At 62.4% G+C, this 21521-nt stretch overlaps 3 protein-coding genes across 5 annotated transcripts; 2 read left to right on the forward strand and 1 right to left on the reverse strand.

Moving 5' to 3' along the window:
* Positions 1-2255: 2255 nt before the first annotated feature.
* Positions 2256-7949, forward strand: XKRX (XK related X-linked). Its single transcript, XM_040614536.1, has 3 exons — positions 2256-2719; positions 5033-5292; positions 6815-7949. The coding sequence occupies exons 1-3, from the start codon at positions 2421-2423 to the stop codon at positions 7558-7560; spliced, it is 1305 nt and encodes a 434-aa protein (XP_040470470.1). The 5' UTR covers positions 2256-2420; the 3' UTR covers positions 7561-7949.
* A 108-nt stretch (positions 7950-8057) lies between these two features.
* Positions 8058-13943, forward strand: NOX1 (NADPH oxidase 1). Its single transcript, XM_040614537.1, has 13 exons — positions 8058-9086; positions 10085-10180; positions 10619-10729; positions 10816-10900; positions 10978-11120; positions 11198-11379; positions 11594-11732; positions 11838-11930; positions 12089-12324; positions 12405-12567; positions 12695-12841; positions 13055-13179; positions 13363-13943. Exons 1-13 carry the CDS (start codon positions 9042-9044, stop codon positions 13487-13489), a joined length of 1692 nt encoding a protein of 563 aa, XP_040470471.1. The 5' UTR covers positions 8058-9041; the 3' UTR covers positions 13490-13943.
* A 524-nt stretch (positions 13944-14467) lies between these two features.
* CSTF2 (cleavage stimulation factor subunit 2) lies at positions 14468-21508 on the reverse strand. 3 transcript variants are annotated; one of them, XM_040614533.1, is made up of 15 exons: positions 21404-21508; positions 21194-21272; positions 20385-20554; positions 19940-20076; positions 19703-19822; positions 19451-19600; positions 19200-19323; positions 18822-18884; positions 17486-17545; positions 16722-16863; positions 16202-16353; positions 15625-15902; positions 15070-15195; positions 14803-14928; positions 14468-14672 (listed from the first exon to the last, which is right to left on the reverse strand). In XM_040614533.1, the coding sequence occupies exons 1-14, from the start codon at positions 21459-21461 to the stop codon at positions 14806-14808; spliced, it is 1782 nt and encodes a 593-aa protein (XP_040470467.1). In that variant the 5' UTR covers positions 21462-21508; the 3' UTR covers positions 14468-14672; positions 14803-14805. The 3 variants fall into 3 exon arrangements, with proteins under 3 accessions (XP_040470467.1, XP_040470468.1, XP_040470469.1); XM_040614534.1 differs by lacking the exon at positions 17486-17545; XM_040614535.1 differs by lacking the exons at positions 16202-16353; positions 16722-16863; positions 17486-17545.
* Between the last annotated feature and the right edge of the window lie 13 nt (positions 21509-21521).

Consider the following 21521-nt stretch of genomic DNA (forward strand, 5'->3'; position numbering starts at 1 on the left):
AATACGATGAGTCGAAGCCCAGGCATTGCTCAGCCAAGGGCTTGGTGACCTGCCAGACTCCTGAGGGATGCTTTTAATTTGGATAAGTGGAAGTTGCATAAATAGTATAAATTGCACGTTGCTCTTGCTGCTAATACAGAGGTGTGGGCGCAGTTGGCAGTGCCGAACGATGCGCTGTTGCTGGCTGAGCACCCAGCCAGGCACAGCTGTTGCCTGCGCTCAGCTCCCACCCTGAGCGTCCACAGGAGCCACTCGGCTGGTCGTCAGGCTCCTTCGCTTGGACACTGCTCCCTTCGCCCTCTGCCCTGCTGGGTTTTTTTTGGAGCGGCTGTTTTCCAAAACCAGCTTGAAAATATGTAACTATCATACCAGAGCTGAGTGGTCACATGTAGGTCTCCTGTCCCTGCCGGTCAGGCCAGTCCCTATGAGCTCATGGCGTTTGCGGTTTCCCAAAGCAGCTGTTCAGTGTTGGAAGGAAAAGCGCTGAGCAGCTGCAGGGACTGGGATTGCTTCTGTGCAGGAGCTGCTGTCAGGAGAGACGTGGCCTCCAAGGTCTCAGGCGGTTTTATTCCCAGCTCTGCTGCTGATAAGCCAAATAGCCCTGGTAACTCTTCCAGCCGGTAAAATGGGGGAAACTCATGTGTGGGCTTTGGGAGGTTTCATGCTTTTGGCTTGCACGGGGCTGGGCAAGCGATGGACACAGCATCCCTGCCGTTAGCGTGGGCACCTCCTTGTGAGTTGGCCTGGCTGCCGAGGGGTGAACACTGAGCGCCTTTGAAAAGTTACCTAAGACTTCCCTGTCTGCCTAAACCAGGGAAAACTGGATGACCTCAGACACTCCTTGCCTTGTCCCATCCCTCCCAGCCAGCCAGCGTGTGCCCAGGCTGGACTGAGTAACTGGCAGGCAGCATGCGCTCGGGCAGGACAGCGTGTGCATCGCTGCGCTGCAGCTGCATGGGCTCACACCACCGCTCACAGGTGGGGCTGGTGGTGGGGTCCACCATGCCTGCCGGGCAGAGCGGGGACCCCCACGGCCATCGGTGTGGGGAGCAGCCCAGCCAGCCCTGTGTTCCCGCTGCTGCGATGGTGGCCGAGGTGTGGAGCTCAGCTGGCCTCTCCGGGCCCAGACCATGGGTGGGACAGACAGGAGGGGATGTGGGGCTGAGCAGCGGGTTCAGCGGTGGGATGTTTGGCTCTGTCAGCGAGTCCATATACCCCACCACCTTGAAGGTGGGGCCTTGAAGGCAATGGGAAAAGCACCTTGTTGCTCAGCTGTAGGCCGAGGTGGTCTGCACTACCTCCCACCTGGAGGCAAAAGCATTCAGGATGCAGGAACCACATCTGCCCCACAACATCCCACCCAGATCTCGAGGCCAGCCCAGCATACACACACCAGACACCCGCCAGACCTGAAGGGGTGCCTGTGCCAGAGCTTGGCTTTCGAAATACCAAATGCCCCCTGCTCGGCAGCACCCTTCCTCCCACTTGCTGCCCCGCAGAGAGCGGGGCCACGGGCTGGTGGGTGCCCTGGGCCAGCCCCACGCACCCATCCCTGGGGCTGGAGCTGGGCCCCCTGGCACTGGGGTGGTAGCGGGGACAGGCAGCTCTGGCAGATGGCCAGTGAAAGCCACAGGGCTGGCTGCGGGCAGGGCTGGCACCCTCACTGGCACCCCTTCCTGCCCCACAGTGGGACCCCGCTCCCCCTGGGGCTGCTTGGCAGCTCTTCCCTAGGGGGACCCCCCGATGTTGCTGCACCTTGGTGGGCTGGTAGCTGTCAGGACACGGGACTTGGCAGGGGGGTCCTAGGGGGGACCGCCGAGGCTTGGGGGACACCCAAAGTGTTCCATGGGGGCTGGCATGGCTACGGCTGGGGAAGGGGGGGTCCCACGGTGGGTGCTGCAGGGGGGTCCTGAGCTGGCCGGAGGTCCTGAGGCGTGGATGCTGGCACTCTGGGGGTGTCCTGGGGTGGGGGCTCCCGGCAGAAACAGGGCTGGAAGATCCCAAGCAAAGATGGGGGCACCGGGGCAGGGGGCTCCGCGCCTGGCGGGGGTCTGGGTGCAGCCGCGCGGGGCGGCCCCGGGCAGGGGGGGTGGCGGGCACGGCGGGGGGGCCTGGCCGGGGCCCCGGGACGGAGGGGTCGGGGCCCGGCGGGGTATCCCGCCCCCCTGTGCCCGTCGGGGCGGGCCCGGAGCGCCGCCGGGGTGCCCGCCCCCCCCGCCGGGGCTCGGCACGGCTGGGCACGGCTCGGCGGGGCCGGGCCGGCGCTGCCCGTCGGGGCGCCGTGCGGCGGGGGAGCCCCGCTCCGCCCCGCGCCGCCCGCCCCGCCCCGCAGCCGGCTCTTCTCTCCGCTGCAGCCGGGATGGAGCCGCGGCGGGGCTGAGCGGCCGGGCCGGGCCGCGCCGGGCCGGGCCGGGGCCGGGATGGACGGCCCGAGCGGGGGCTGCCCGCTGGCCGCCCCCGCCGCCCCGTCGCGGGCGAAGCTGCCGCTCGGCATCGTCTTCTCGACGGCGCTCTTCTGCGGGGAGGGGGCGGCGGCCGCCGTCCTCTGCCTCTCCTACGACCACTCCGACGACCGCTTCTGGCTGGCGCTCACCATCTTCTTCGTGCTCTGCCCCTCCGTCCTGGTGCAGCTCACGCTCATCTTCGTGCACCGCGACCTCAGCCGCGACCGCCCCCTCGTCCTGCTCATGCACCTGCTCCAGCTCGGGCCCCTCATCAGGTGAGCGCGGCAGGGACGCGGCGACCCGATAGGGGACGCAGGGACCCCTGGCAGGGACACAGGGACCCCCGGCAGGGACATGGCAACCCCTGGCATGGCATGGTAGGGGACGCGGAGACCCCCGGCAGGGACACGGGGACCCCCAGCAGTACACGCGGACCCCCGGCATGGTGCGATAGGGGACACTGGGGACCCCTGGAAGGGACGTGGGGACCCCTGGCACATGGTGCGGGCCCCAGGTGAGAGCGGTGGCCGTGGTCCGGGCAGGGCGCCCCGGGCACTGGCTGTCAGCAGAAATCTGCCCCTGTATCACTCCGGCGTGCCCAGAGCTGCTCCTGACGGCTCCCTGTCCCCCTCCTCCCCTGGGACACCACTGCTACCAGGTGACCACGGGGGTCTTGTGCTCAGCTGCCCCTCTCCAGCCATGCCAGGGTCATGCCGGGGTGCTGCCTGCTCGCCTGCCTGCTGGATCCCGGCTCCGGGCAGGGCTGGGCGCTGCCAGCCTGTTGCACTCAGCTGCTGGGCAGGATCTGTGCGCGGGCACTGCCTGCAGCCGGCGTTTCCCTCGGCCTGTGGGGTTTGCCAGGGTCACGCTTAGGCTGGGGGCACAGATGCAAATCCTGGCAGGGGTGCTTGAGGGTGAATAGAAACAAGGGTCCTGTCCCCCAGCAAAGGTCCCCAGTCCTGGGGCGGGGAGTGGGCTTATGGGACACGGAGGAGAGGAGATGAGTGCAGGAGCAGGAGTGGCATGGGAGCCGGGAGGCCACCGGACCATGGGGGGGGGGGGGGGAGGGCAAAGGAGTGGGTGTTGCACAAGGCAGAGAGGTGCTGATCGCTCACTCCTTGGGAATGCTGCAGTGCTCCCCGGGCTGCTGTCACCCGGGCCGCCATGCTCAGGGAGAACGCACAGGGGGTGCAGTGGGCAGCGTGGCAGAGCCGTCATCTCCATGGGGCTCCTTCCGCCAGGGCACGCCGGCAGCCACGCTTTGGGGCACGCCATACCTGCAGAGCTGCAAAAACACCGCGGCCTGCACCATGCTTCCTCCATCACCGGAAACAAGCAGGGTGCCAGAGGCATCCTCGTCACCACGTTTCGTCTCCAGAGGTGGCCGGGGAGTCTCACCTCAGGGCCACCAGCTGTGGAAGGGCTGCAGGTCCACGTCAGCCTGTACTGGCCCGCGGTGGTGTTGCAGCTCACACTGCACCGGCTGTGGCTGTCTGAGGTGGTTACGATGGTGTTTGGCCACTTGCAAAAGCCAGGCAGAGCTGCTCACGAGCGGCTGCTTCGGTTGGCTCCTTGGGCAGGAGACGGAGCCCAGCCTGCTACGGTCTGGCAGGGCACCGAGAGCCAGCTGGGACTGCCCTTGAAGCCAGGCATTTTGATGAAACTGTTTTCCCGTTAAGAGTTTGCAACGAGCCATGAGTGCTGGCCTGATCTAGCAAGAGGATTTATCCAAAACCCTCATTCCATTTGGGTCTGAAACACAGCAGTTACTGCTGTCCTAATGAGCACTCATAAATAATTGTGTCTGTTGGTCCCAGAGCCAGCCCGTCCCCGGAGCGGGAGCCAAGCCTGTCAGATGGGTCCTCCTCTGCTGATGGCCTCTGGCCCTCACACACCCGCTTCACGGCTGTGTGCGGAGGGGCTGGGGGTCACGCTGCCTGCTGGCCGTGCAGTGGGGAGCAGCGTGGGAGAAACCCACCTCCCCTGCCCGCACGTGAGGGTGCCAGGAACTGCGGAAGCGCTGTCTTATCTGCCCATGTCACACTCTGCTTCACCCTGCGCTCCTCTTCCTGCCGTCCCCACCAAGAAGGAAATGTAGAAGCCTTCTGCTCAAGAAGAGATCAAAGACAGTATCAGAAAGTTTCCCTTGCCTCTGCTTAGAGGAAGAGATAGGTTTGGTGCTGGTGGGGAAAACAGAGCCCAAGGGAGATTAACCCCTTCCTGTAGCTCTGCTGCAACCTATTCTGTACCCTGGATGCTGCACCCCTTGCAGCGGGTGTTGCACCCCTTGTCCCCCGGCCCCACACGCTTCACCCTGTGTGCTGGAGCAGAGGAGTGGCCACCAGGCATCGCCATGGTCCTGCTGTGACCCTGCCCTCATCCTGACATCCTGGGATCCTGCCCTCATCCTGACATCCCAGGGCCAGGGACTGCCGGCAGCGCTGCTGAACGGTTGCCTGAATCAGTTGGGCTGAACTCTGCAGGAGCAGGGTCCGGCCAGCACCGAGCGAGCAGGGCTGGAAGGGCCGGGAGCGGGGCTGGAGGGCAGCGGGGATGCTGGCGGGGTGACAGCGGTCCCGTCTCCGCAGGTGCATGGAGGCCCTGGTGGTGTACTGCCGGTCGGGGAAGGAGGAGGAACCCTACGTGACCATCACCCGTAAGCGGCGGCTGCGGAAAGGCTACGAGGTGGAGATGGAGCAGGAGGTGGGCCACTCGGTGCGCCGGCTGGCCACACACCGCAACGCCTTCAAGCGCATGGCGGTCATCCAGGCTTTCCTGGGCTCCACCCCGCAGCTTACCCTCCAGCTCTACATCAGCGTCTTGGAGAAGTATGTCCCTGTCACCCGAGGTAAGGGTGCCTGGCACAGGGCTCCCCAGGGCTGTGCAGGTGGGACCCTACTGGGGCACGGCGGCAGCTCCTTAACTGTGTGTGCCGGTGTGGCAGCGGAACAAAGCTCTGGGGGGCATTGCTGGGGGCATGGCTGGTGAAGGACTGGACTCCCGCAAACATGGAACACAAGCTGTGGAATTTGGGCGCTTGTCCATCCCCTGGTTTGCTTTTCTGATGCTCAGCTCCCTGCTTTGCAGCTTGCAGTGAAGCTGGGGAGAATGGGAAGAGCTGGCTGTGACCAGGCTCTGCTCCCAGCCCTGGTCCTTGCAGGTGTCTGCCCACTGAGCCGTGCCATCCACCCTGTGCCCTGTCCCATAAAGATGTCATGTCCCTGCCGCAGGTGGTCCAGTCTGCATTAGTTACTGGTTTTTTTCTGGCTAGCTCCAGGCTCTGGCTTCCCCACGGTCCCTCTGTCAGATCTATTTCTGTGCCTTTCCCAACAGCCAAAGCTCCCACTCCCAGGCTCCCTTGCCTGCCCCCAGGATGTTTATGTGCTTGGGGGCTGGATGTGCCAGAGCAAACTTTTAACTCCTGCTGCAGCACGTTACCGAGCCAGGCACGCAGGAGTGCTCTTGCACCGTTCCAATTGCAGCACTGTGTGAAGGAGCTGCCCTCACCGACCCGCTCTCCCGGCCACGCTGGGAGCCCAGACCTTGCCCTCTGTGCCCATGGCAGGCGCACGGGAAGGGGAACATGGGAGATGCCCCACAGAAACCCTCTCCGTGGCCGCAGCCCCCTGTGAGGATGTTTTGGGGAGATGGAGCAGCAGAGGGAGGATGAGCCTCAGCGCTCCTCCAGCAGCAGATGCGGGAAGTGAATCCTGCTTGATGCATTTTGGATGATTCCATCGCAGCTCGAGTGTCTCAGCTCAGCTCTGCAGCTCGCAGCCACCACCACTGGCATGGCATGACTGGGAGCAGCCGCAAGCTTCCCTTTTTCTCTTGGGGTTTTCCTGGCTGTGCTGGATATGAGCATGAGTTCCCTAGAAATGACCTTGGATTTGAAGCTCCTGGATGAGGCAGGCTCTTGATATGGTCCTGGGGTGAATGGTCAGCTACAGAGGTGCAGCTCTTGGCCCTGGTGAGGGCAGAGGGATGCTCACAGCAGACTGTGCCCCACTCACCCTTGAGCAGTATTTCTTGCACAGGGCAGGGGGGTGGTGCCTAGTTCAAGCACAGGAATGTCCCCAGTTTGGCAAAGGCTTCTGGTTTATTGGTGTGGGGAGAAAATCTGGGAGCAGGGCCTCCTGCTGCCTGCAGCTCCCCCCACAGCCACCTCAAAATGGGGTCTGTTGTCACCAGCCACAAGCTGTCCCAGCAGCACTCGCACTGAGCCTCCTGCTGCACGCACCAGTGCTTGGCACCCTCCACTTCACACCCAGGATTGGTGCCTCGTGCTTTGCACCCAGGGCAGCAGAGCGGCTGGACACACAGCCCAGTCCCCGATGCTGCCTGACTCCCCTCGCCCTCTCTTTCTGCAGCCATCCTCATGGGCATCTGCCTGGTGTCGGTCACCTACGGAGCGCTTGTCTGCAACATCCTGGCCATCCAGGTCAAGTATGATGACTACAAGGTCCAGCTGCGGCCACTGGCCTTCCTTTGCATTGTGGTGTGGCGCAGCCTGGAGATCTCCACCCGCGTGGCCGTTCTCGTGCTCTTCAGCACCGTCTTCAAGCACTGGATCATCCCCATCGCCCTGGCCAACCTGCTGGTGGTCTTCTTCTTGCCCTGGGTGCAGTTCTGGCGAAGCGGCACCCGCCTGCCTGACAACATCGAGAAGAACTTCAGCCGTGTGGGCACGGTGGTCGTGCTTTGCGCCTTCACCCTCCTCTACGCCAGCATCAACATGTTCTGCTGGTCGGCCGTGCAGCTCAAGCTGGCCGACCGGGACCTCATTGACAAGTCGCAGAACTGGGGCCGCCTGGCCACGTACTACGTGGTCCGGCTGGCAGAGAACACAGCACTCGTCGTCCTCTGGTACTTCTTCAAGACAGATGTCTATGAGAACATCTGCACACCACTGCTGGTGGTGCAGCTGCTCCTCGGCTACTGCCTGGGCATCTACTTCATGCTCCTTTTCTTCCAGTACCTCCACCCCTGCCGCCAGCTATTCCGGCACAATGTTGCCGACTTTCTGCACTGTGTCTGCTGCCGCCGGCAGCTGCCGGGGACCCCTCTGCGCCTCCAGGCACCCTGTGAGCCCGGCGTGAGGCACAGCATCGTCTGAGGCTTGGTCAGTGCCCGGCTTCTCCAGCTGGCTATGGACAGGGGACAGACAGCCCTGGGCTGCGCTGGCAGCCAGAGGGGACCTGTGGCATAAGCCACGCCAGAGGCAAGCACTGCCTGGCCCTGCAGTGGCAGTGGGTCCCAGTGTGGCCCTGCAGTGGCAGGGGGACAGGAGCATGCCTGCCTGCCTGGGACTATGCACGTGGACACGACGGGCTTACGGGGTGCGGAAACTGCCTGCTGCTGCAAGCCAGCTGCCATGCGATGCACATCCCCTGCGGTGCCCCGACACCCCCAGCCTGCCCGCTGTGGTACATACAGGGACCTTGGGGCCACGGGTGCCAGTGGGACTGTTTTAAGCAGTAAAAAAAACTTTGCTGTGGCTGTGAATCCAGGTGCTGGTGGGTGGCTGGTGACTCACGTGGAGGGTGGGGACTGTCCTGCCGGGGCTGGCATCTGCACACACCCGTTGCCCACGTAGCCCTCGTCCTCATGGGCACCAAGCTGGGGCTGCCCCAGTGGCAAATGGGGATGGTGGGGATTCCCCGTGATGGAGCTGATGAGGTACGGGAGCATGGTGGAAGGGGGGCCAGCCTTATCCTGTGCCTCCGTCAGCGCGGCCATGGCTGCAGGCCAGGAGCAACCCAGCATACCAGCAAGGAGCAATCCTGCCCAACCTGTTCCTCCAGGCTGGGGGCCCCGGTGCTGGCTGCTGTTCTCAGCAGGAGCGCCAGGCACGGCAGAGCTTGGGCCCCTGCAGCAGAGGGGAGGCAGGAGACAAGGACAGCTGGCGTGCTGGCAAGGATGCTGATGGGACCCAGGCGTCCTGCCCCCAAACCAGGAGTGTGACCCTCCCCCCAGCACCCATCTGTGGGGTCAGCTTAGTTTGAAGGGTGCTTGGTGTCGGGCTGAGGGCGCCCAGCACCCTCGGGGGGCCCGTGGTGGTGCCGCACCACTGGTGCTCAGTCTCAATTCACCTGCTTTGGAGTGGGTCCCTGGGCCGGATCCTGACCCCAGCATGGTGCCTTGCTCCCAGGATGCTTCTCCTCCTTTGGTGGTTTTCTTGTAAAACAGAAGCAGCAAAGGCTGGCGTGGGCGGCCAGGCAAGGGCACAATTGCTGAGCTGGGAGCAGGACAGACTCTCCGCTACTTCCTCCCACCAGGAGATTCCTACCTGAAAAAAAGCCCGGTTTTGTCCCCAGATACTGCAAAGAACCGGGCAGAGCAGCCTGATGCCCTGCAGTGCCCAGCCGGGGGGCCACGGGGGCCACCTCAGTGGGAGGCCTTGCCCAGCCTGCACGAAGGGCTGGTTTTCGGGTGGCCGGTAGGGTCAGCCCTGCCTTCCTGGAAGGTGGCCTTTGGAACTACTCAGCATTTCCTCAAAGGCTTCTCAGGGGAAAGTCCCTGCGGTGCTGTTCCCGCCACCGGGGCTGCCGCCTCCATAAAACGGCGGGCAGGCGGCGGCCGCCGGGACATCGCACCATGGGCAACTGGCTGGTCAACCACTGGTTCTCGGCTGCTGTCCTCGTGAGTGTGTGGGGCTGGGGGCTCATCTGCCAGGGCGGGGGGCTAGGGCGATGGGGGGGGGTTATGGGGGGCACAGTCTGGGTATGGCACCGGGGGCCTTGCTGGGAGAACGGGGGCTGATGGGCTGTCCTGAGGGTGGGCTGTGGGGAGGGACAAGCATCCCCTCTGCTCAGGCAGCCTGCAGAGCCCCGGTGGCCAGGGGAGGGAGGGGGTTCAGAAAACATGTGTTGAGGAAAACAGGACTCAAAGGAAAGGGGGGGTCCCACTGCAGAACTTAAAAATGACGCTGCTTTGCCCAGCTGCTTTGCCTGGGCACTTCCCGTGTGAGAGCAGGAGGGTCCCATGAGAGCCCACACTGGGGTGAGGAGCCTGGACCATGGGGATGATCTGCTGATGATTGCCCGGCCAGCACCGTGCCAGCTGCTCGGTGCTGCATGAGGAGCTGCAAACGCGTGGGAAAATGGGGGTATTCAGAAAGTGGGGTTATTTTCACTTTTAAATGACTTTTTAAAAAAAAAATCCAAAACAAATGCAAGGCAGAGTTGGTTTGGGAGCTCTTAAAAAAATCAGTGGCTGAGAGACCAGTGTGGGCTGCAGCAGGGTTAGGCAGGGGACAGCAGCGTGGCAGGGCTGGGTGAGCCAGCGCCCTGCGAAACTTCCCCCTCCCAGAGCCTTCACACAGCCCCGCTCAGCCCCGACCATCCTCTGGGTCTGCCCTCCCGCCGTGCAGGCGCTGCCTGCTCCTGGCCTTTCCTCCTTCCTTGTGTGTGGGTGATGCACAGGGCCGTGGGGGACAAGAGAGTTATTTTGCAAGACTCTCACACTTTTCCCCAGCCTTGGACCCGTGTCCTGGCCCATTGTGTGCTGCCGCAGGTCATAAGGAAGCAGCAGGGGATGTGCTGTCCTGACACCCTCTGGCTGTAACCACAACCAAGTGCTGTGGGGTGAAAGGGGTCCCGGGCTGGGGTCCCTCATGGGGCCATGGATTTCCCCTGCAGGCAGCCTGGCTGGGCATCAACATCTTCCTCTTCACATACTACTTTCTGTTCTTTGACCGGGACGAGCGGTATTTCTACACCAGGGCCATCCTCGGGGTAAGATGTTTCCCTGCAGCACCCTGCCTGCCTGGGCACGCATGCCCCTTGGGGCCCTCCTGCGGTGGGGTGGGGGCTGTAGCACCCCATGCCCCTTCCTTGCCCTGTCCTCTTCCAGCCCTGCATCACTCTGTCCCACTTCCCAGCCCTGCAGTGCTCCATGCTGTTCCCTATCTTGGTCCCTGTCTTGTTCCAGCCCAGCAACACCCCCTCCCAGTTCCCAGCCCAGTCCAGCATCACTCCCTCCTAACCCCCAGCCGAGAATCGCTCCCTCCCGGTCCCCAGCCCAGCATCACTCACTCCCAGCTTGGGTCCACCCTGTCCCAGTCCCAGCACAGCACCATGCTGGGCAGAGCTGTGGGGGCCAGCATGGGGGCAGGCGGACGTACCCCACCTGCAGTGCGGGACAGCAGCACTCACCCCCGGTCCTCTCCCCAGTCCGCTTTGGCATGGGCACGAGCATCAGCCAAGTGCCTCAACTTCAACAGCATGCTGATCCTGCTGCCCGTCTGCCGCAACCTCCTCTCCTTCCTCCGCGGGACCTGCTCGGTGAGTGCCCCGCCGCAGCATGGCCAGCGTGGCTGTCCCCATCCCTGTCCCCATCCCTGTCCTGATGCCACCGCCTCTCCCTGCAGTGCTGCAGGCGAACTCTGCGGAAACAGCTGGACCACAACCTCACCTTCCACAAGCTGGTGGCGTACACGCTGGCCCTGCTCACAGGTATTGCCCCGTGCTGGGCTGGGGCATGGTGGGGACTGGGAGGTGGCCATGAAGGTGACTGCCTGTCCCCTATCCAGCCGTGCACACCATCGCCCACCTCTTCAACCTGGAGCGCTACAACCACAGCCAGCAAGCCACCGATGGCAGCCTCCCCGCTGTCCTCTCCAAGATGCACCTGCAGGGCAGCAAGTGGCTGAACCCCATCCACTCCAACCAGACGGTGAGGGCAGCCTTGGTGTCCAGCCCCCTGCCACCGCCTGTCCCCTGCCTCCCTAACCTCTCCTGCTGCCCCCGCAGACTGTTGAGTATGTGGCCTTCACCACCATCCCGGGACTGACAGGTGTCATCATCACGCTGGCGCTCATCCTCATGGTCACGTCCTCCACTGAGTTTATCCGCAGGAACTATTTTGAGGTCTTCTGGTACACACACCATCTCTTCCTCATCTACTTTGCTGGCCTTGTCATCCATGGCATTGCGTAAGGCTCCTCACTGCTCCCTGAAGGCAGGACAGCAAGGGGCAGCGGCCGCGTACGCCCGGTGGGGCAGCGGTGCAGCCCTGGAGAGGGTCCAGCGGGGCCGTGGGCTCCTCATTCCCAGGGCCGGCTAGCCCAGCTGGCCCCACACAGTGTGGCTCAGCCCCGTCCAGGGGGCAGGACCCAGCCTCCAGGCTCATCCCTCACTCCCCTGCAGCGGGCTGGTGCGCGGGCAGACAGAGGAGAGCATGGAGGAGGTGCACCCCCATCGGTGTGCCCGCTGCCTCACGTACAAGGCCGAGAACTGCAGCCACAGCTGCTGGAAAGACCCCGAGTTTGGCAGCATCCCCACCGAGGTAAGGCAGCAGCGGGACGGCTGCGCGGGGAGAAGCCCTTCCTCTGCCCTTGGCATGCTCTGGCCTTGGCCCTCCCCAACCCTTTGTTCTCCTCCATCCCCACAGTCCTGGAAGTGGGTTCTGGCCCCCATTGTCCTCTACATATTCGAGCGGATCCTCCGTGTCTGGCGTGCACGGCAGAAGGTGGTTGTCACCAAGGTGGGTGGTGCAGGAGCCTGTGCCTGCTGCCAGCTGCTTCCCGCACTGCCACTGGTGCTGCAGCTCCCTGCCGGGCTGGCAGGCAGGGGCCACTGCCAAAGCCCCTTGCCCAGGGACAGGAGCCAGGTGGGGTGCTGAGCCCCATCCCTGCCCCACAGGTGGTCATGCACCCTGCCCGTGTGCTGGAGCTGCAGATGCAGAAGAAGGGCTTTCGCATGGAAGTGGGGCAGTACGTCTTCATCAACTGCCCTGCCATCTCCATGCTGGAGTGGCACCCCTTCACCCTCACCTCGGCACCCGAGGAGGACTTCTTCTCTGTCCATATCCGGGTGGCTGGGGACTGGACAGAGCGTCTCGTCGACACCTTCCAGCAGCAGAAGTCAGAGATGCCCAGGTAGGCTGGGGAGCACCAAAACTGACCATCCCAGGGGGCTGGGGAGGCTGTACCTCTTACCCAGGCCCTCTCTCGGCCAGGATCGAGGTGGATGGCCCCTTCGGCACAGCCAGTGAAGACGTGTTCCAGTACGAGGTGGCCATGCTGGTGGGAGCAGGCATTGGCGTCACACCCTTTGCCTCCATCCTGAAGTCCATCTGGTACAAGTTCCAGCAGGCTGACCAGACCCTCAAGACCAAGAAGGTACGGGGTGTCCCACGGGACCAGCCGTGGGTTTCTCCACGCTGGGCTTCCCAGTTCTCGATGTTGCATCCTTCCACGCCTCCTGCTCTGCTCCAGCTTGGGCAACCCCTCTACCCCTGCATCCCAGATATATTTCTACTGGCTCTGCCGGGACACGGGAGCCTTTGCCTGGTTCAATGACCTGCTTGCCTCACTGGAGCAGAAGATGGCAGAGTCGGGCAAGGCAGACTTCCTCACCTACCGTCTCTTCCTCACCGGCTGGGACACCAGCATTGTGAGTCAACCATGGGCAGGCATGACTGCGAGGGGGGACACGGGGTGGCCAGCTCAGGCAGGAGAGGCAGGGCGAGCATGTCAACAGCTTGCAGGCAGAAGGTCCAGGAGTGGCGTTTGGTGGGCATCAGCGAGGGATGCTCCTCTGTGGTGAGGGACTGGAGGTGGGCTCATGGATGGTGGCCAGGATCCTCACCGTCCGTGCTCTGCCCAGGCCAACAACGTGGCGCTCCGCTTTGACACTGCTACAGACACGGTGACGGGCCTCAGGCATAAAACCATCTTTGGGCGGCCCATGTGGAACAGCGAGTTCGCGGCAGTGGCTGCAGCCCACCCCAGGTGAGAGCTGGGCAGGGGGTTCAGGGTGCCGGAGCTGGGAGGCACCCTCTCCTCCCTGGTGTGCAGTGCTGGCTTTGGGAGGGGAGCATTTATCCCCTGCAGGTTGCAGGGACCCCAAAAAGCTCTTAAATCACTTTTCCCTGAGCCGCCTGCCCAGTGCTGATGCCCCTGTGCTATGTACAGGTCGGTGGTCGGCGTGTTCCTCTGCGGGCCAGGGGCCTTGGCAAAGAGCCTGCAGAAGTCTTGCCACCAACACTCCAGCCTGGATCCCAGGAAGGTCAAATTCTACTTCAACAAGGAGAACTTTTAAGTGGCAGCCAGGCTGGGACCCCAGCAGGCAGGGGACCCTGCCAGTCTCACCTCCATGCTGGAGCATGGCCCGGGGCAAGCATCTGCTGAAGAGCGCGTACACCGAAGCTGTGCAAAACACGGCAAGGCGCTCCTTCCCCCTGCAGAGCTCCACGTTCAAAGATGCTGCTGCCTTGACCTGGTCTACAAGGGGTCCTCGTGGAGGGAGCGGGCTTGCAGCACCACACGGCCCTCTGTCTGTCTTGAAACCGGAGACACATGCTGCCATGATGCTGCTGGTGCAGCAGGAGCACCCAGCGGGCTGGGCACAAGCATGGGACAAGGATGGGGACGGGACACGGGCAAGCCGAGCAGGCACTGGGAGCCAGATGTGCCCCTCCAGGTTTAAACTGTCCTTTGCATAAAAGGGTAACTTAAACTTGCTTTCCCTTATAATAAAAGCCTCCGTGCAGCTACGAAGGAAGCCCACTCTTTGCCCCCTTGTAGGGCTGCAGTAACAAAGCTGGTTCATAGCAAACCTGCTGGGGTGCAGGGTAAGGCACTTCCCCTCCACAGGGGCTGGCTGCCACCCCGGAGCCAGCCTGCACCACCCATCGGGCACACACCAGCGCAGTCTGGCTTCAAATGCAGCTCGTGTAAAGGCAACAAATTCTCCTCAAGTATATGCAGAGAAGAGGGGAAAACCACCTTCCCCACCCAGGCTGGCATGGTAAGTGATACAGCAGTGTGATACGGAGCCCTTCCTGCGCTAGTGGGGACAGAAAGCTGAGCTCCCCATTCTGCCCTTCCCTTACACCCCCTGTGAACATCACAGCACCTAAGAAATCCCATCAGTAGTTCTTGCCCTGCTGCTAGGGAGAAGGGAGGAAGGCAAGTGGTCTGGAATTAGGCTAGCCTGGAGCCGGGCCAGACTGCTCCCACAGCCCAGCAGTCCCACTCTGGCCTCCATGAAAGACAACAAGGCAGCCAGAGACACAGCTTTACTCAAACCCTCCTCCCACTTTATTTCAAACATCATAAAATATACACACAGAAAAAAAGATGAACGGAAGGGAAAAATGTTAGGGTGTGAGGAGAAACCTCTCCCAAAACACAGCATCAGCGCAGACAGCAACGGGAAGTAGCTGCCGTAGAGCGTTGCCTCTGTCCAGGCAGACAGCATCTCCACCACGTGCCTGCCAGGGCTGCAAGGAGGAAGGGGAGGACAGTGAGCCCCGGCACACGGAGGAAAAACAGGACAGAGCCCCATCCTGAGCAGCTCTCCGATTTACTGAAGGGGACAGGCACAGGCTGAGGCCCGGCTAAGGACGTCACCTGTCAGGGTGCCCCTGTAGACTTCTGGATTTGCTCCTTTAGAATAAGGATGCTCTGCCGCTGCTCCGGCGGCAGCATGGCGATCTGGTCTGCTGTCAGCTGCAGAACCTGCATGATCAGGGCTGCCTGTGGGGAGAGGGGGGAATGAGAGCCATGCCTGCCAGAGCAGCCACAGGTTACTGGAGCCAGGAAGGGGCTGTCCCTGCCACAGTCAGGTGCATAGGAAGTGCTGCTCCTGCTCTCATCTGCTGCTTTTCATCCACTTACCTTCTCGTGATCCTGGGGAGTAACCTGGCTCTGTCCAGGGCTAAAGCCTCCAGGCTGACCAGCTCCTTGGACCCCTGCCCCAGGAATGCCTCCTCCCTGCAAGCCTGCCCCTGCCATGTTAGGAACCTGTAGGCGCAAGAGAGAGGGTAAGGACCAAGGGGTCTCTGGGCTCAGCCATGCAGATACAGGAACACAAAGCATGATCAGATGAATGCCCTCACAGACAGCCTGACAATGCCCAAGCATGACGAGATACAGGCTACCGTGCATTTTATGTGCTCTCCTGTCCCTCCAACTCAACCTACACCAGGAAGAGGTGGAGAGAGGCCTGATCCTTGTCCTGTCCCCAGCAGACAGGCAGTGCCTGGGGAGATGGGACAGATGCCCTGACCCCCCAGAAAGCCACTGACCTAGGCTTTGTGCTTCCTGGAGGTGCTGCTCTGCAGGATGCCCTCCCCTCGCTAGCTGCTGCAGGACACGTTCACGCTCCCCACCCATCCCTAACCTACAGGACATCGTCGGCGCCCACCAGCTGAGCAGAGGTGTTGTGTGTACCTGGCGGGGCCCCTGCGGGCCACTGGCTCCCATGTTAAGTGGCCCAGGACCCTGTATCCCACCAGGCATGGGGCCACGTGGGTTGGGACCTGGCCCTCGAGGCTCCAGGCCCCGTGGCTCCATGACCCTGGCCTCCATGGCCCTGGCTTCCAGCACTCGCGGCTCCAGGACCCGTGGCTCCAGGCCTCGTGCCTCCAGGGCTCGCGCTTCCATCACCCGGGGTTCCAACCCTCGTGGCTCCAATCCTCGTGGCTCCAGCCCTCGGGGATCTCTTCCGACTGCAGAGGAAAGACACGGCAAGCTGTTGAAAGGAGCAGTGCCACAGGGAGCATGGGAGCGAGCCTGCTGCCTCCTTTGTCTGGGGGCGAGCAAATGCCCGAAAGGTGCAGGGCTGGGGGCAGAGGGGACATGCCTGGAGGAAGTCCCTTGCCCTGTGGAACTGTCGTTCCTTGCCCTGGAGTCAGTCGTTTCACTGCCCAAACTCCCTTCCTACGTCTCGTGTCAGGGCAGTGGGCTCCACTCTGACTTCTTGTCTGTACGCTTTAAGCCACCCATTATTTCATGCCCCCTCTCTCACCTCGAGCATCCATCAAGGGCCCCCGTGGCTCTCCCATCAGTGGTCGGGGTTCTCCCATGGGTCCCCCCCTCATCTCATGGGGGGGGCCACGGCTGTCATGACCAGGCATATGGTGCATAGGGGCTCCCTGGTGGGGCGGCCCAAGGTAACCTCTGACGCAGAGAGACGAGGAGAGCAAAGCAGGAGGAGAAGAAAAAGCGAGAGAGTGTGAATCAGACGCTGGCTTGGCACGGTCTGGGCAGAGCGCTGGGATTGCCCCCGAAGCCGGCCACAGGGGAGGAGGGCGAGGCTGGCACAGGGACAGGTGCTGTCGGCCCCATGCCACAGGGCTGCTGCCATCACCCTGGGGATGCCCCGTCCACGCAGAAACGGGCCAGCCCCCACGGTCGGCAGAACAGAGGCCTCTGACCAGGCAGCAGTGACTCCCGAAAGGCTGGGAGTCACTCCCCTGTCCTCAGTGAGAGGTCACCCTTGCGCAGGGGACAGTGCCAAGGGCTCCTCTCCTTCCCTCTCCCCTCACCTGGGCTCCACTTCTCCAGTGACTGAGAGCAGGGTCCCTCCGCGAGGGTCATTCGGGGCATCTCCCAAAAGGCCTCGGGGCGGCGGGCCACTAGCAGGTAGAGATCCACGCTGCATAGGGGCCCTCGGGTCTGGCATGGGCACTGCCAGGGAGACACACAAGAGCTCGTGAGGATCTGCATGACCAGTGCTGTGCTGAGACTGTCCCCCAGCGCTCTTGGGGCTGGGGTGTGGGGCAGCCTTGCCGCTCACCAGCGCGCAGGCAGGTGAGCCATGCTGACCGCCGGGGCGCAGCCCCTACACAAGGCCAGAGTGCACCAAAACCCCTTCCCTAGCTGCCGATTTAATCGCTCTCTTTCCCTCTGGCTCTATCTCAGGCTCCTTATGGCACCAGGTGGTCAAACCAAGCGTGGGTGCCCCCATGGCAATCCCTACAAGCATGGGCATCAACACCCCGCTGACGTGGGGCCAGGAGCAAAGCAAGACATGGAAGGCTCCTGGTAACGAGGTGTCAAAGGGGGCTGGATCCTAGGCAAAGGCCCTCTCCAAGCAGGCTCTCCTTTTCCACTGGTGGCTCTCTGTGCATGGCTCTAGCTTGTTCTCTCCTCCAGCACTGGAGGAAATCCTGCCTCCTCCTCCTCTTTACCCTGCCAGGCTACAGAGTGATATGCCAGTCCCTGGCCCCGAGCGCAGCGGGGTGAAAGCTACTCTGCACACTCCACAACGAGCTCCACGGGAGGAGGCAGCTGGCGGGTGCCGGGATACCTTGAACGCGTTCGATAGACGCAGGCCTGGCAGGTCCCACGGGCGAGAGCTGCAGGTTCCCTGGGCAAGCAGCAGGAAAAGAGGGAGAAGAGCAGACACGTAAATAGTGTATGCACACATGCACTCAGCTTTGGGGACAATGCTGCCTGCAGGATCACCTCCACTCCCTGAAGTCCCCCGGAAGACCTAGGGAGAAGATGCTGGATGCTGCAGGTCTGGCTTTATCAACCTCTTCCATTAACGCCACCTCTGCCACCACAGGCGTGACAGACAGCTTGGCACGGCCCTTCCCTCACTCACTACGTGAATGTGCAGGGCGGGAGGACGTCCTGCTGAGAGAACTGGCATTCTGTGGGGCCGTGCTGTGCCCCGCAACACGCAGCCAGCCAGCTTCTGCCTCTGCCCGCAGCTTCCCGCGGCACTCCCCAGAGCCAGCTGTCTGCTCTCCAAAACCTTCTGGGTGCCAAGAACTACAAGGCTGCTGTCAGGAAGACGGTGCCCACCCCAAAGAAAATGGAAGTCAGCTGCCCCTAAGTACCTAAGACAAGAGGATCTCAGAACAAGTTTGTCACATCCCTGAAACAAGGCCTACGATACGAGCGAAGGCAATAGGGGTGGCTGCCTGTGTGCCTTATTACTGGAAGAACAGGAACGCCTTGGTTGTGGCTTGACACAGTGGCCACGCAACATGTGAACCGTAAAGAATACGGCTCTGGGGCTGGGCCGTACAGACCGTGCCTGCGGAGGGAAAGCCAAGCCATCACTCACCAGGAAATTCCCTGCCAAGCCTCGCACTCACTGTCGCAAGCAAAAGCGAAGGCCCGGCTCCCTCTGCCGGGCACGGCGCGGGGAGTGCTGGCACATGCGGGCAGACGCAATGGCAGCACAAGCTGCTTCGCAGCACCCAGACAGCAAAGGAACAGGACAGGGACCAGAGAAGAGCAAGCTCGGCCTGCCCACACAAGCAAAGGGACAGACACAGGCTCACAGAGAGATGGGAATCACAGGCACGTCCTGCTCAGTGGGGCTCTGCAGGGACTGGCAGCTCTCCCGGCTTCCAGGGCACGTCTGCACAACGTGGCACAGAACAAACTGGGAGCAAACTGGTGCAAGGGCTGGGGCCCTGGAAGCAGGAGAGCTGCTACCACAGCCTTGCGCCTAAGCAAACAAACCTGGGTGCAGCTCAGCGCTGTGGGAGCTGCCCCGGAACCAGGGACAGCAAGGCTGCAGGTAACTGGCAGGGGCTCTTGGCACAGCACTGCTCAGCACCCGTGGCCCAGGCCCCCACCAGAGCAATGCTCACATGACGCACAGCACTCATTCACGTCTGTTTTACCTTGTCCACGCTCCAAGGGGACTGGCCCTCCACCCGGCATCCCAACCTGCGGCTGCAGCCCACCTGAGAGGGACAGGCAGAGATCAGATCCCTCCTTGGCCATCCCCGCACCACTAAAAGACTCCTTTGGCCCCAACTACCTCCCCTGCGCCCAGCTCCTCAGGGAGCATCCAGTGGTTTATTTTCTTGGTGTTGGCCCCCCACAGAGACAAGCCAACTTTCTGGACCACTGCTGGCAGTAGCCACAACCATGATGTATGGTATGGGCTACATGTGCTCTCACAGGGCCAAGCCCTCCAGTTAGGGGGAAGGTAGAGGGGCGCTGTCTGCAGGACCCGTGCGCCCCAGGCCCCGCTCAGCCAAAACCCATGCACTCACCTCCTGGAGCCATGGGGCCAGGGCCTGGGCCCTGCACAGGGGCTGCCATCTGTCCTGGGGCCGGCACTCCTCCCTGCATGGGCGGCTGCATCAGAGGCGGAGCGCCATTTACGTGCATCCCACCCTACCCAGGAGAGAAAACTGAGTCAGGGAAGCCCCTTCACCCAGGCATGCACATCCAAGCTGGGAGACCTGGATCTGGCAATGCCCATCTCTCCCACACACAGCACATGCATTGTGTAGACTCTTACTATGGGCTGTGGCTGGGACGAGGGTGTATTTTGTGGGTTCAGCTGGGCGTTAGGCCCTGGCCCAGGCCCAGGTCCTGGTCCCGGCCCTGGCACTGGCTGTTGGTTGCCTGGGATGAGAGGAGGAACACTGGTCTGGCGATGCAGGATTTTCTAGGGGCAGAAAAAGGAGAAGAGAGTTATCTTCCACCCCTCCTCCACAATAGGCTGCCACCAATATCCTACTGACCACAAACAAGGCAGCAAGGGACAAACCAGTGCAATCTCCGGGTCGACAATCCTCATGACCACCTGAGCCTGTAGCAGGGCATAAGCCAGCTGGGGGTTCTGGAGCAGCATGTTCCTGGCTTCCTGGGGGCTGTTCTGGACACACAACTGAGAAGACACACGCAGATCAGAGCTCTGGCAAGGTGCGACAGGGGCTGCAAGGGCATGGGCAGCAGTGGTAGAAGCTGTGCTCATGCGGAGAGTGCAGCTCTCTGCTTCACTCACCTTCATCTGCTTCATCAGCTCAAACATCTGCTCAGGTGGCAGGCTGGCTACTGCCCGGCTGATGGACTCGGGGGCATCTTCAGGATTGACTGGGTCACCATAGGGTGACTCTATGATGGGTGCACCTGTGCCCAAGCCTGCAACAAAGTTTGCAACCTTGTACAGCAACACAAACTGGCTGTTTTTAATGGGCTCATCAGAATGGAAGCACCATGCCCTTATGGGGAAAAGGAGGCAGTGAAAACAGGAAGATCATCTGGGACAGAAAACATAGAGCTGAGCCCACACATCTGTCTGCAAAGCTACTTGCTACATAGCTTAGAGCGGGTCAGCTCTGTGAGATCTCCATCTTGCTAGCCTTACAGAAAAGGCATGCTTTGTAACGCTGAGAAGGGCAGGCCCAGCCTGGCATCAGTGCGCTCTACATCACAAAATTTAGACTCACTCTTCAGCTCCTCCTTGTTCTTCTCACTGGCCGCGTTGTCGACACGCAGGGCCCTCCCGCTGAACTCTCGCCCATTCAAGTTCCGCATGGCACTGAGGGCCGTCTCCTGGTCTTGGTACTCACAGAAGCCATAGCCCTTCGGCTTTCCCGTCTCCCTGTCATACACCAGCCTGCACAGCGAGGAGAGAACCACCACCGCTGAGGGCAGCACAGGCATCGAGCAGCATGCAGTGCCCACATATCCCCATCGCTCAGAGCGGGGCTATTGGGGTACACCACACAGGAGCACTGCGGAGCAGAACGAAGGCACCGGAGTCAGGTCAAAGTGCACAACAGTGGGCCCTAAGCCAAAGCCAAAAGGCCTCCTAGACCCAGGTGTTCCCAAAGTTCTGGCGTCCAGGAAGGCCACCAGCACAAGCACCATCATGCTTCCCATAACGCCACAAAGACAGCTCCTGAGGGCACAGGGCTGGACTGGCTTCTCCTGCTGCTCCCAAGCCCTTGACTGAGAGCTCACTGAAGCCTGATACCAAGCCAGGAAAACACCCCTGCAGAGCCCCGAGGAGGGGAGTGCTCTGCGTACAGCCTGGCCGGGACTGCAGGACCCACCTGCCCCGGCTCCGGGCCGCAGCAGGGCAGCAGCCCCCAGCATGGCGCGACGCGGCCGCTTTCGGGCTGCCCTGCTGGGCTGCTGCGTCCGCAGCTCCCGGCGGGCCCCAGCGCCTGCGCCCCCCGCACAGCCGCCGCCTGAGGCAGCCCCTGCCCGCCCCGCGGGGCTCGGGGGAACCGGGGCGGGCAGCCCTCCTCACCTAAAGCTGACCACGGGCCCAACCTCTGAGAAAATGTCCTTCAGCTGCTCCTCTGTAGCTTCATACGGGATGTTCCCCACTGTAGAAGAGAGACGGTGGCCGCCGGTCAGCACGGAGGCCGAGGGCTCCGCGGATACTGGCCCCGCACGGCGCAGGGGGCTCGGCCGCCCGGCCCGCCCCCCTGCCCGGCCCCGGCCCCGCGGCACCCACCGAAGACGGAGCGCAAGGAACGGTCCACGGCGGGATCCCGCACCGACAACCCCGCCATCCCGCCGCCCAGGCCTGGCCGCCGCTTCCGGTCCCTCGCCCCAAGCAGTCCCCCCCGCTT

The sequence above is a fragment of the Falco naumanni genome, chromosome 14, assembly GCF_017639655.2.
Source record: "Falco naumanni isolate bFalNau1 chromosome 14, bFalNau1.pat, whole genome shotgun sequence".
Lineage (NCBI taxonomy): Eukaryota > Metazoa > Chordata > Aves > Falconiformes > Falconidae > Falco > Falco naumanni.